A 13,934-nucleotide genomic window follows, 5' to 3' on the forward strand; every position below is an offset into this window, starting at 1 on the left:
GAGTCAAGCTGTCAAATGGTTTATGGCCTAAAAGAAAAAAAAAAAAAAAAAAAAAAAGAAAAAAAGAAAAAAACTTTTTAAAAAAACCAAAAAACAATATATATATATATATATATATATATATATATATATATATATATATATATAAATAATTAACTAGGAGCAATAAAAACTACTTTAAAATGTGTTTAAAATCTCGTGTGTGGATGCAGGGCTTTTAAAATAAAACTTTAAAAGAAAACTTTTAAAATAAAACAGTGGGGATCCCTCTTACTGGAAGCTCAAACTATAACAAAAATTCATCAATACCTCACTTCTGTCTGGACCAACCAACAAAGTGACACAGCCAATCTCAGATCCTTAAAGACACACAGGTATATGAACTTACAAAAATCTTCACACAATCAGCTGTCATTCTGGCAAGTGAACTACAGGTGACAAGTTTCCCTGACAGAGAACTTGTAGGCCTGCCAAAGCCACTGCAAGTGTCTCGTTTTCTATTGGACATATACTTCAGCCATTACCAAGTGCCGTGGAAATCTAAAAAATAAATGTCTGAATATTCTACTTCTATTGGTGATACTACATCAGACTGGTGCTTGTGGCCTGGCCCTCTCTGAGACCAGAACCCTGCTCCAGCCTCAGGGGACTCCCTGGCAGAGGCAACAATGGGTCGCAGCCCCCTCTTTGTGCACTTGCCCTCCTTAATCAAACTAGCCAGAGGAGTGATTGGATTTTAATACTGCTGGGCCCACCGTAATGGTGTGATGGACGGGGGACTGGTGAATTGGAGTAAGATGTCAGCCCTTGGAGGTCTCCATTAATGATATTGCTTCATTTCTTAAAGTGGCAGGAGCGCCTTGGGACAAGTGGAACGCCTCAGTTGGCAGACAGAACCCTCCCTTCCAATTTTTTTCCCAGCTCTTTTTCTTTTCTCACTTCATGTCTTACTGACTCAAGACCACTGTTGTTGTTCTCTGTTTTCACAGTGTTGGAGAGCACTTCTTGAGCTGGCCACAGACAGTGTCATCAGCTCCATGTGGCTTCTGTGGCTGTGAGGATGAAGAAGATGTAACTTGTGTGTTCAGATAACAAAGCTTTTGTTTCCAACTAAGAAAAAAAACCTGGATGCCTCTGGTCTGCATTTAACATTTTGCTATCAAACTTTGAGCACACATAAAAACAAACACGCAATATAAATGCTGATTGTGTGTAAATCGGTGTGTTGCATTTCCAAGATGAAACCATATCAGTTCAAATTTCAGTTTTCCAGACCATATGACAAGATGACTCATTGTTTTCCTCTGACAGGAACAGTATTTCAGTGACATTTACAATTCAGTTTCTGCTCCGCATGCTATAATTAACATTTGCCTTTGTTCCATCCCAGCTCATGAGTCACGAGGTTAATTGAACTTTACTCCTAAATCTAAAACACAAAGACTTCCTGAAAACATTCTTGAACTTCTGAACTGACACTGATGTGACCCTGATAAACGCCAGAGAGTCTCCCTGAAATCTTTTGGTGCCGTTTCTCATCTTGAATGACTCACACTCACCGCCTCATTGTTTGCATCCAGTGACACATGTTTGTCTTCCTTGTTTGGCTAATGACAGTTTGGTCCTGTCAAAGGGGGCGTGGCAGGTACAGGTGAACCCTCATTGTATTTTATAGCTAGTCATAGTAAAGTGGGGGTGGGTCCAACCTCCCCATCTCCTCCTAATGGGCGTTGGTGTGTTGTTGTTGTAGTGGATTTATGTGTGGGTAGGGTGCTGTGATTTACAGAGCTCTGACGCTGTCTCAGCAGCGGGGACAACGGAGGCTGTGTGTGTGTGGGTGCGTGTGTGTTCCAGGTGATTCTGACGTCTGCTCACAGTCCACACACACACACACACATGCATAGATAGTATGAGAAACCTGCTTTGAAACTCTTCTGTGCGTAGATGATGACACTTAAGTATTTCAGCACACAGACACATTTGTTGTGTAATGTTGCAAACAAGCTGCTACTGTTGCAGTTTCACACCTGTAGGTTCACTTAAGGCACACAAGGATAGGAGGACATGCTCTAACACCCTAAATGTTTTGAACTGAACAATTAGGACAAAACTACATTTAAAAGTAAGACATGATGGTCAAAACGTATGATCACAGACTGCATAAAAAGGAAATCTTGTTTTTCGGATTTTTGGTTTTTAAGTGGATTTCTAAAAATTCTTTTGCATCACAGCCTCCATGCTTTTACAAGGTAAAAGGATAACATGTGGATATTTACTCATTGTGTCCCATAAAAATAGCATTCATTACCCAGGATCAATAGCGCATAAGCATCCAGGTAGCACACACAGATGTTGACACGGCTTTTTCAGTGTCAACCCAGGAGAAGTGATGGGGAAATTCTTGTCACTAGATGCTAAATTGACTTTTACCCATCTCAGATAAATTGACCTTTACTTTCCATTAAAACCACTTAACAAAAGGAAAAGTGCAAATGCACCATATATATGCTGTAACAATATAACCACTGATATTAAAGCTTGGCTGATTCATCCGGCAAATAACGAAGAGATTATTGATGTCTTCATTTGATATATGTCTTGTTTGTTTATGTTCTTTTCAAATAAGTCACGGATTTTGTAAATGAAAACATTCATTTCTCAGTTCACATGTGGCAGCAGGCAAGAACAAGTAAAATCCCAATTCCAGCTTTAAGTTTCTGCTTCATATTCATGCTTTGATTTTTATATGTGCATCTAAGACTGTCAGCCAGTACTCATTGCATCTCAACACTTCCTCACCTCACTTCACCCTGCCCTTTTTACTTCTTTCTCTCTCTCTCGCTCTCTCTCTCTCTCACTCTCTATTTCTCTTTCTCTCTCTCTCTCTCTCTATTTCTCTTTCTCTCTCTCTCTCTCTCTCTCTCTCTCTCTCTCTCTCTCTCTCCCAGTTTCAGGAAAAAAAACTCCCAGTTCTGTCTCTGCATTAAGTCAGCTTGTCAGGACTCTTCCCCTGAGAGCTTTGGACTTGAAGTTCGTCCCGGCTGTTCCTCTCCTGGTGGCCCCCACTGGAGGAGCAAGGTCACAGTGGAGCTGAGTGTTGAAACTTTCATAGCAACTCCAGAGAAATCCCACACACTTATCTTTATACCTTTCTTTTCATTGTTATTTCTAAAAATTTATTTATTCTAATATTTCTTACTGTTGAGTCAAGGTTCAGATGCTGTTGTGAAACAATAATTATGAAGATAAAACAAATCTACTTTTAAAAAAAATTCTTTTGAATTCGTGTTTTTTAGAGGAAAGCATAAAATAGACTTTTCTGATAATAACACTTAAATTGTATAATAAAGTATCATTATTATTATTATTATCATTATTATTATTATTATTATTATTATTATTATTATCATTATCATTATCATTATCATTATCATTATTATTATTATTATTATTATCATTATCATTATCATTCTTATTATTATTATTATTATTACTGTTATTGTTGTTTAATTATGACTGTAAATAAATGGCAATTATTTTGAATAAGAAAAACAAGATATTGTAATTGTTAAAAAAAAAAAATTCTTGTTCCATGTGAGGGGCAAAGAAATAAAGGGCAAGAAATAAAGCCTTATGGAAAAAAATAAACTGCATGTGCATGTAGATTAAATGCGTGTTGAATAAAAGGATGTTTGATACGTTGTTTATTCCTAATGTAAACCCAAAAATGGACAGCTATCATTATTAAAATAAAACGTCAAGTTTCTCTTCTTTATCATTTTTCATATTTTTAAACGTTGTTTTTACAGTGAAGGAAAGAAAGAAAGAAAGAAAGAAAGAAAGAAAGAAAGAAAGAAAGAAAGAAAGAAAGAAAGAAAGAAAGAAAGAAAAAGGAAAACAATAATTTTTAGGTGAGACTAATATAAGCTTTAACGGAGCTCAGTGATGTCTTAATAATCTATCAAAAAACAGTGTTTTCCCAATGTCATAAAAATATAAAATGTCAATTGAATAACAAGAAAAGAATATATGATATTTTTACAAATCAAGCATTAAGCTGATCCTGAAAAGAACAAATGTAGGCTACAGATTCTGTTTTTCCCTCCTTTGTCTTACCTGCAGAGATCGTCAGATCCAAAACGAACATTAAATAATAATAATAATAATAATAATAATAATAAATATGACAAACTATTGAAGTTAAAGCGTGCGTGTCAGACAGTGTCTGCAGCGGTCGGCGCTGTTGGTCCCCCCCTCCTCCACCACCACCACCAGCACGCTGTGTGATCTAATTACGTTCACTCCTCTACCAATTAGAGAATTACATCACACCTTTAAATGGACTCGTCCTCTTAATCATTAATGATACGGTGTCATTCCCTCTCACAGCCTCTAGTTGCATCGTGGCAACATGACACGTGCAGACTCGTTTTCATCGCTGCATTGACACAGCTCAGAGTTAATCATGGAGAGGGGGGGGGGGTCGCCGTGTTTCGGGTCAGATTATTTTATAAACGTTTATAGCAGCCTATTTGCAACTCAGATCTTTATGGTGGAGCCAAAAACAACCTAAAGCAGGACCCCGAATGTGTTTGGCTTTGAATTTGGGTCGAAAAGGGCTAAAAACAAAGTTTGTTTGTTTGTTAAATTACAAAATGAACAAACTAATAATGATAATGATAAGTCGTTGCTGTTATAACTGTAATAGTCTGCCTGTCTTTGTTTGGAAGTCGTCAGGGACTGTGGAAAACACCAGTTGATGGATTTGATTGAAGCTGATATCCCAGCAGCTCAGGTGTCACTTCGTTGGTGTCGGAAATGCAGCACAAAGGTAACAAAGAGTGAAGCAGGAACCTCACAGTGGAAAATAAACACTTTTCACGTCTTGCTCAAATTTTTTATGTGTATTTTCAGTAGCCTACGTTCCTTGTCGTTTGCCAAATTTTATGAGCAGGTTATAAACCAAAGAAATGTTGCCGGCCGTTTTAGCTAATAACGCAAATACTCCTAAAACGTAAATGGTGATTTTAAATCTTCATATTTTCTCATTATTTTTAAAAACACACTTGTTGTATCCATTTCTGTGAGATCTGTTTCTCTGGCCGTTTAGAGGAAGAATTATAGACAGTATCCCCGCTAGAAATGAGCTGCTTTGGGATCATATACAGCCATATAATGATTTTCTGCAGAGGACAGTTAATGGGCCTTGCATTCTTCTCTGCAAACCCCATTGTTATTCTACGCTTATCTGCCTTATCTTAATCTGCACACATTGTTTGCGTATCTTATTTGAAATAGCTCAATTACAAATCTATTATCTGTCTTTTGTCATTCAATCTTCCGATTGACACTACACTAAAAACAACAATGGTGAAAATGCCACTGTGCAAACGTAAAAACATCTCAAGTATTTGGTTCGTTGACTTTTTATGTTCACTTTTTATATATATATATAAATGGGGTAAATGTTTCTCAAAAAGAAAGGCAGGAAAAAAAAACGAGAAAACTGCATGACATTTGTAATCTCACATTACTCTCACACTAAATAAATGTTTAGAAAATGAGCATATTGAGGGAAAAGGTAAATAAAATTAAAACAAGAGGAGGTATTATCTACAGATTTTATTTGCTTCCACGACTTTCTTTTGTTTTTTTACACAGCAGGGAGGAGGTCGTTGGATTTAGTCTGAAATGGCCTGTCGACTGACCCGTTGGCAATAACGCAATTCAGCCAAAGAAAATAAACCGAAGAGGTGAAGTGACCCTTTACGAGCTACTCTCAGTCACGAGGGTCTTTTCTGATGGGCTCTGTGTATGTCTAAGGTGGGGGTGTTTAGTTTGTTGTGGCTTCAGTCAGTGTATCGCTTGCAGGTGATGCCAGGACTAGATAAGGGGTCGCCGATCCCTGCTCGCTGTCTAGACCAGCTTGTGGCCCAACCAGAGGAACTGGACTGAGCACAATTTACATCAGATTTTTGCCCCCAAGATAGTAAATGACCATTGGGCCCATTCCTGTCATATAACCGAAGGCAAAACACGGCGAGATGCAGTGGGGCGATAAGGCACGAGAGCCGTAAGCTTTTGGGCCACTTTCATGTTGGTGAAACAAGACAGACAACATATTCAGCGCAAGAGAAATGCAATGCAATGCTTGTAATACTCGTTTTACCTCGAGAGACCACCCCACAAACATGACCTAAGAAGACGATTTGTCTTTGTCTTGAGATGAGAAATTACTGAGTGTCAGAAGGAGTCACTTTCCCTTATTTTGGATTGAACAGTGAATATGGCTGTCAAATAGTGAAAAGCGGACACCCCCCACCCTTTTTAAGTACTGTGCAAAAAGAAAAAGGAAAGTTTAAAAATTCTTGTTCAGTTTGGATCTGTATTTTCTAACTAAATAAGACTGTGATGAAATTTCAGAGAAAATTGACTTTAAACGCGTCTGTACAGAGATCGGTCACAAAAACACCTGATGTATTCAGTTTTTTTTTTTATTTGTTAATAATCCCTTAACGAATCGCTTTCCTAACAATAAATAATATAACAATAATTTACTTTTTGTTCGAGAAGCTCAAACAACCTGTATCCTGCCCTTAAGAATAAGTATTTTACAACACCAATACTTTGCAGATTATCATGCTCTGACCTTAAGACAAAGAGTAAACTGGACTCGACAACGTAATTCATGTATCAAAAAAATTCTCATGTCAAAGAAACAAGACACAATATGATTACACTGAAACAGCAGAAAGTTCATCTGCATCAATGTAAATGTTTCCAATTGTTTCTGAGTGAAGGTATCTTGTAGTATATCCATCGGGAGGTCTTCTGTACAACTTGTTCTCCATATCAAGTCATGCATCAATTGTTCTGCTAGTCTTTTTGTCAAAGAGATGTAAAAAAAAGAAAAATTAAAGAACATAAAAAAAATCAATTGGTGCTTTCTTGGTTTTGTCATCTCCTCCATGTCAAGCAAGAAATAAAAGAAAAATAAGGGCTCTCCTTGTTGTTTGGGCGATGTGATGAGCTGGTCACATGCGGGGTGTGGGGGGGAAGGTGGGAGGTGGAGGGGCGACCGGGATCATGCTGCAAATTGTCCTTGCAGGAGGCGGTGGATTTGGCGGTGGTGAAGGGATAGGAGCGGGTGAGGGGGTGGTAGTGTGGGAGACCACTATTAGGTCCGCGTGGCCCCGTTTCACGTCTCCACCGGACTGGGTACCATACTGTTCGGAGTGTCCGGTAACTGAGAGGACAAAGAAGTCACGTCGCTGCCCGAGGAGTTCCCGAGAGAGCCCGATTCAGAGAAGGACACCTGAAAGGGGGGGGGGGGGGGGGGGACAACGGATCAGATCTGCTGCTTTCACTTTGGAAACTGCTGTTTGTATTAATACTTCAGCTTTCCGATTTGTTGGAAAAATACAATGAGCGAGATAGATAGATAGATAGATAGATAGATAGATAGATAGATAGATAGATAGATAGATAGATGCATTTCTGCAACATCGGGGTCAGTTCGCGGTGAAAACACACCAGTTGTTGAAAGGCTGGCTGGTCCAAGTCGCTCTGCAGGGCAAATTCACTCAGGGCTTTCCACGGAGGCTGGTAGGTCTGAACCTCCACTGGGTTTCCCTGCACAGTGCTTTCATGCCGGATAGGACTTCCGGCTACAAGAGGTGTTCCCGTGAGGCCTTGTAAGTTCTGAGAACATAAAAGATTATACCTTTGAAAAGAAGAGGAAAAAGGATATCTGTACTCTGCAAGGACGATATTGTCTTGCTTGTTTCCAATGATAAATTTAAATGCAAAATCCTTCTAAATGTTTGGTTTTAAAAAAAAAAAAAAAAGAAAGAAAAAAGGAGGAATACCCCCTTTTCTGGTGTGGAGAAAAAGGCTGATCAGAATCTTAGTACAAAAAAAAAACAACAAAAAAAAACAGCCGATATTTGCAGGGAACACTCTTTACTTTTCATGTCAAGCAACTGAAGCCGAAGCAGTTTATTCATAATTTATTGTAGTGAAGTTTGAATAAAGCATAGCTGTGAAGCTAACTGGAAAGGTTGTATAGCGCTTCAGTGTCAGTGAATAGCCTACGAAAGTTTACAAGTCACTACAAGTAAAAACTAAATAAATAAATAAGTATAAGTCGCAAGTCAAACCCTCTGCCTATAAGAACAAAAACCAAGTCAGGAAGGATTATGTTTCATGAAGATAACAGGCTCAATCAAACACACGCACGCACACACACACACAAGCACACACACACTACATTTATATATATATATATATATATATATATATATATATATATATATATATATATATATATATATATATATATATATATATATATACATATATATATATATATATATATATATATATATATATATATATATATATATATATATATATACACACTACATATATATATATATATATATATATATGGCCTATAAACACATTTGACCCCGACACGATTCTAAACAAATGAGCGTAAAAGGAGAGTAATGAAGTAGCCAAACTTACGAAGATGCTTACAGTCTTATCACTGTGCTGCTGCTGGAGCTGCTTCATGAGGAGGGATTTTTTTTTGTCCTTGCAGCGCTTGTTCTGGAACCACACCCGGATCACCCTGGGACTCAGGCCAGTCATCTCCACCAGCTGCTCCTTCATGAGAGCATCCGGCCTCGGATTGGCGTTATAGCAGGTCCGCAACGTGTGGAGCTGCTTCTCGTTCAGGACCGTCCTCACTCGTGTGGTCTTTTCCGACTGCTTGTGGACGTGGTTCCGATGCGGAGCCTGCCGCACTGCCACGGGGTCTGCTGAGGACGGAGGGAAGAAAAGCCCGTCAGAAAATACTTTATTGCTCTGTGCAGCCCAGTCATCTCAAATTGCAAAATTGCAGTTTGTTACATCTTCCTGGAAGGGCTCGGCCAAGGTAAAATCCCACATATAGGCCTATAACTAAATCAGCCTATAGCCTATGTGAACTTTAAATATATAGGTTATATATAAATTAATTTAGGCCTACCCCATAGTTCACTTTATCATCCATAAACCCAACAGTTTCCAATACTTTCCCAAAATATCCTAAAGGCCCATCTTGCATTGTTGAGTTATCACATTTAATGCTTATCGGTGTCTTTTTTTCCCATTTAAAATGAGAAAAACGCGGCTGGGAAATGTTTTCATGTGAGATTGTTCGTTTGAGTCCTGTGGAAATGCATTGAGCTGTGCAACCTCAATCAATTTGACCTCAAGCAGGAAGTTGGTGGACATTACTCGCGCTTTCCTTTCTTAGGCAAGATGACTTTCCACACACACAAACATGCGGACATGGGCCTACACACGCTGTCACAACCACGACTCAAATACCAGATTATTTAGATAATGGCAGCAGAGCAGGTTACCACTAATGAGATCAATTATGAAATTAGCCTAAAGAGAGGTCGAGGTGCACGCACACACCAAGCCCGGCTAAACAAATGGCAGAGATAAATTATCTCAATGTTGAGGCTGGACAAAAAATAACCCAGCATATAGAAAATACTTTTCTACAGTAAAAAAAAAAAGAAAAAAAAAAGAAAAAGTTTTGATTGGTCAGACGTTTTTTTATCTGGCCCTTAATAATACTACTACTACTACTACTAGTACTACTACTACTACTACTAATAATAATAATAATAATAATAATAATAATAATAATAATAATATTCTGACCTGCCAGGTGCAACGGTCTGTTGGAGTGGATGTGTCCGGGGCTGATGGGGCTTCCAGCGGAGCTCCTCTCTAGCAACAGGCTGTGGTCCGCCCGGCACAGCAGCTCCTCTTCCCGCAGAGAGAATTCGTCCCCCGGCAGCAGTTGTCTGCTGCACACCGAGCACCGAAAGCACTCGATGTGGTACACGTTATCCCGAGCCCTCATAACTAAATCGTTGCTGCTGAATCCCAGGTTGCATTTTGCGCATTTTATTCCAAACAGCCTGCAAAATTGAACGTCGTTTGGAGAATTTAAAATCTGGGGGAAATTAATGGCATTACAGAGCAAACATTCAGCTAAAAAAAAGACGGAGTTGTAAGCTTTAATTTTATCTAGATTAAGGATAAGAAATATAGTTGTGTGAATATTTATTTTGCTTTTGCTTTTCCTTACATTGTCCTTAAAATTGAAGTTTTTCTTCCGTCATGCCCTTTTGCTTTACTTAAAAAATTTCATTATCAATTTTCTTTCTTTTTTTTTTTTTTGTTAACAATTGACTTAAGTTATATGGCTACAACAACTAATGTGAATCATCTTGAGATAAAATATCATCAAGCTCGTACCTTACATAATCTCGTTTGCAATAGGTTTTGCCGTCCCGGACGAAACAAGTGCAGGTCTCATCCAGGTGCTGGCTGCACTCTGAACACTTCAAGCAGGCTTCATGCCACTCCAGGTCGGGGGAGACTCTCAGTATGTACTGATCATGGATCTGACTTCCACATCCTACACACATCGCGAATCCTGGCTTCTCTGCAAAGAACCCACAGCTTTGTAACCACAGACTGACAACGCAGAATTGACATCACAGCTGTGGTAGGCTATTTAGTATTTTACTCATTGTCAATATTTTGTCCTCTACATTTTTTTTTCCAGAGAACTGCACTTTTTGCACAGCTATTATATAACAGCTGCTTGCTTTTGCCAATAGTCATGAAGCAAAAACACTGACATGTTTCGTTTCATCAAAGCTCACCAAAAGTGCACAACCATGGAAGTAATAGTCCGCAAATTTGCACATCTTTAAAGAAAATCGTTCTATTAATCGATGCACCGCTGAATACATCCTATCATATATCCCACCACAGAATGACACTGCGACGGACACAAAATCCGCCACTTAAAACTCTACCGAACACTTCGGCGTAGCCTAGCCTACTTACTTTTGGAATGATCCCCCATATCACCCAAGAAAGAAGAGCTGAAAATAATATCCACCATACAGGAAGGATAAAGAGGGTTGTTGTACATGCAGAAAAAGATGTGAGGAGATGTCTGGCCCTTCGGCTTCCTCTCTGATAAGTTGTGTCTCTCCGGACCGGAGGGGACCGAAGAGGCTACAGGCTCACACACACGCTGCCCTTTGACGTCATTACGCCAACACCGGACTCTCCAATCGTCCCACTGCGCTTCTGCACAGAGAAGAAAAAACACCTTGATGTGGATGCATGGCAAATGTCGAAGAATGCAAATGTTGATATTTTGTTATCTATAAGAAAGATAAACATTAAAAGTTCTACAAACAACAAAGGAAATTGTGTTTGTAAAATAAGTTACATAATTTTCATCAATATCTAAATCATTTGTCATTTAAAAAATCCCAAAATTGTAAACTCGAATGAAAGTGGCAAAGTGACAATCGTGATTACTTAACAAATCATAAACTCAGTGCGTTTAAGATGTTTCATTAATTGATCACATTAGTTCTAATATTACATTCATTGGATTTTTGTGCACACAGGTAAAACACCCCTTCGTTTTTTGCTTTATTTCTTTTTTTCTTTTTTTTTAATTTTGTTTGACTGTTTTGCTTCCCTCGTGCAGCACAGTGGTTGGTCTACATAAAATAAAATACCAGTTATTTTTCCCACGTCTTAGACAGAAAAGTAATGTTTTATGAAAAGGCAGTAGCACGGTTGCTTTTTAGTTTGTAAAAGAAAGAAACAGTAAAAATTGTTGCCTTTATTGTTTAGTCAAAATTTGTATCAAGACTGAAACAATCCGTTCTTACAGCTGTTATTTTTTTCTTATTAATTCAGCATATTTAAGGAGATTTAAAAAGATGTCGTGCTGGGACAGTGTTATCATCTACTCGAGAGCAACGCCATCTACTGGATCTGAACTAGAATTGCATTCACAAAAGATGGGACATGAACTGGTTGTTGAAATGAGAAATACGCCGTAGAACAAGAGAAATGTATTAAAGTCTGTACATCAAAACAGAAGTAAAAATAAATTAGAATATTAATTTCTCAATTGATTAATAAATGAATAAGCAATTCACCAATTAATTACTTCCCCAAAACACAAATAAAGCTAATATACATCAATAAAGTACAAAGAATTATCATTGATGGGCTGTTTGTCAAGGCATTTATATTTACAGAAATATGCATTTAACATATACTTAGGATATCAGGGAAGAACTAAAATAAATAAGTCTATGAATAAAAATGTTCTTCATTATCTATCCCTGCTGCATTGACTTAGTTGACTTAGACCTAGTTAGACTAGGCGTGTCTTGTTCCTTCCCATGTCCTCAGACTTATTTATGGCACTGTAGTATTAGATAGATTTTATGAATATATTCTGTTTATCTTCGAAGAAAGTGTAGACCACATATCGCAAAAGATGTTTTTTGCATTTTTCTTTGGCTTCATGTCTTCATTTGCAGCAGCAGCAACTTATATAACTATGCTGGGAAAATAGAGGAAGTTGTTTTTCTTCTTAACCAATGTGTATCATATCAGGAAATCCTAGACTGTGGTCAGGATAGTCCTTGGTTTGCTGTCATGTTTGCAGGGCTGCCATGTATCAATAAACATATCATTTGTGCAGGTTTTTGAGTGGAAATATGTTAATACAGTTTATTTATGATTGTGCATATATTCTTCTGAATATATGGATAACGTTATTAGTGATTACCAGCACCTTGGTGATACTTCATGGTGAAATCAGAACAAAACAAGGCTGTTTACCTGCATTCAGCCTTGAAATGTAAGTAACATCTTAAAATATTAGAATACATTTTTAATGTACTTTAGTTAATCAAATTATGCACTGCTTGTAAAATATATACAGTTCAACAATGGAACGTTTATTTTACGTCACAACTTCAAGAAAGATCATTTTAAATTATTAGTCTCACAAGTATTACCATTTGATGAATCTGATGTCATAAACTTAATTTGAATCATATAATAGATGTCATGTGGTTTTCTTACTGAAGTAGACTACTTCATACAAAAATTTACTGATATGTTTTTTTTGTTTCTAGTTTGTAACATATGCTGATTTATTATTTCAATGTTATAATCCTCGCTGAACTACACTTGTTATGGCAGAGTAAAACCACATGGCAACAGCAAAATGTGGGAGTATCTGACTGTAAGTGCTGTCTGAGCACAGGTAGGCCTAATCCACACTTAAAACTAAATTCATACATAGCTGCTGCTCTGTGGTTGGTAGACCTATTTATTTTAAAAAAAAAAAAAAAAAAAGAAAGAATACTGAATGCAAGAATTAATTAAAATGGAAGCCAAGAATGTAATATTATTTATAGTAAATATTGGATAATACCAGAACTCCCTAAGATTTACCAGCATTTCAGACATTATCAGTACATGCGTTTGCACTAAATTGCAAATTTCATTGTTGCAAATCTGCAAATATGGTACATCATTTTACTGCTCTTCCCATTCATCATGTTTTAAGGAATAATGAACTATTTCTTATTCCAAGATTTTTTTTATAGCTTCTAAGGCTGAGTAAAGTCCCATGTAAGCTATCAGTGGGAATAATGGACATTTCTGCAAAAGTCAAGATTGCCAGTATGAAAGCTTGATTTTCAGGAAATTAATATATTGTTAGAGTTGCAAGTACATGGAGACAATTTTAAATTACATATTTTTTCTGTCATTTTAAGGGAAAACATCTCACTTGGTTCTTTTACTGCATGTTTTACTCCTATAATACAGTTGCAATATAAATAAGTTTAGTAGAAAAGATACCTTTCTACTTGTTTGTTGGAACAGATGGAAACATGCTCCATATTCAGATACATAGATTTTGATACATGTGAGAATATAAATCACACTGGTTAACTGGTTATGTCCATTTAAAGATTCTGTTTTTAACATTTTGTATACAGTATTGCATTTTCAGGGGTTTT

The 13,934-nt window shown here is 37.4% G+C and overlaps 1 protein-coding gene across 2 annotated transcripts; it reads right to left on the reverse strand.

Annotated features, from left to right (window-relative positions):
• Positions 1-7,198: 7,198 nt before the first annotated feature.
• On the reverse strand, positions 7,199-10,984 carry isl2b (ISL LIM homeobox 2b; the record flags this gene model as incomplete). 2 transcript variants are annotated; one of them, XM_079239131.1, is made up of 6 exons in its annotated part: positions 7,199-7,315; positions 7,534-7,701; positions 8,542-8,822; positions 9,724-9,986; positions 10,327-10,516; positions 10,927-10,984. In XM_079239131.1, 6 exons carry the CDS (start codon positions 10,982-10,984, stop codon positions 7,199-7,201), a joined length of 1,077 nt encoding a protein of 358 aa, XP_079095257.1. The 2 variants fall into 2 exon arrangements, with proteins under 2 accessions (XP_079095257.1, XP_079095256.1); XM_079239130.1 differs by having other exon boundaries at positions 8,542-8,825.
• Between the last annotated feature and the right edge of the window lie 2,950 nt (positions 10,985-13,934).

The sequence above is a fragment of the Telmatherina bonti genome (assembly GCF_933228915.1).
Source record: "Telmatherina bonti genome assembly, chromosome: 1".
NCBI lineage: Eukaryota > Metazoa > Chordata > Actinopteri > Atheriniformes > Telmatherinidae > Telmatherina > Telmatherina bonti.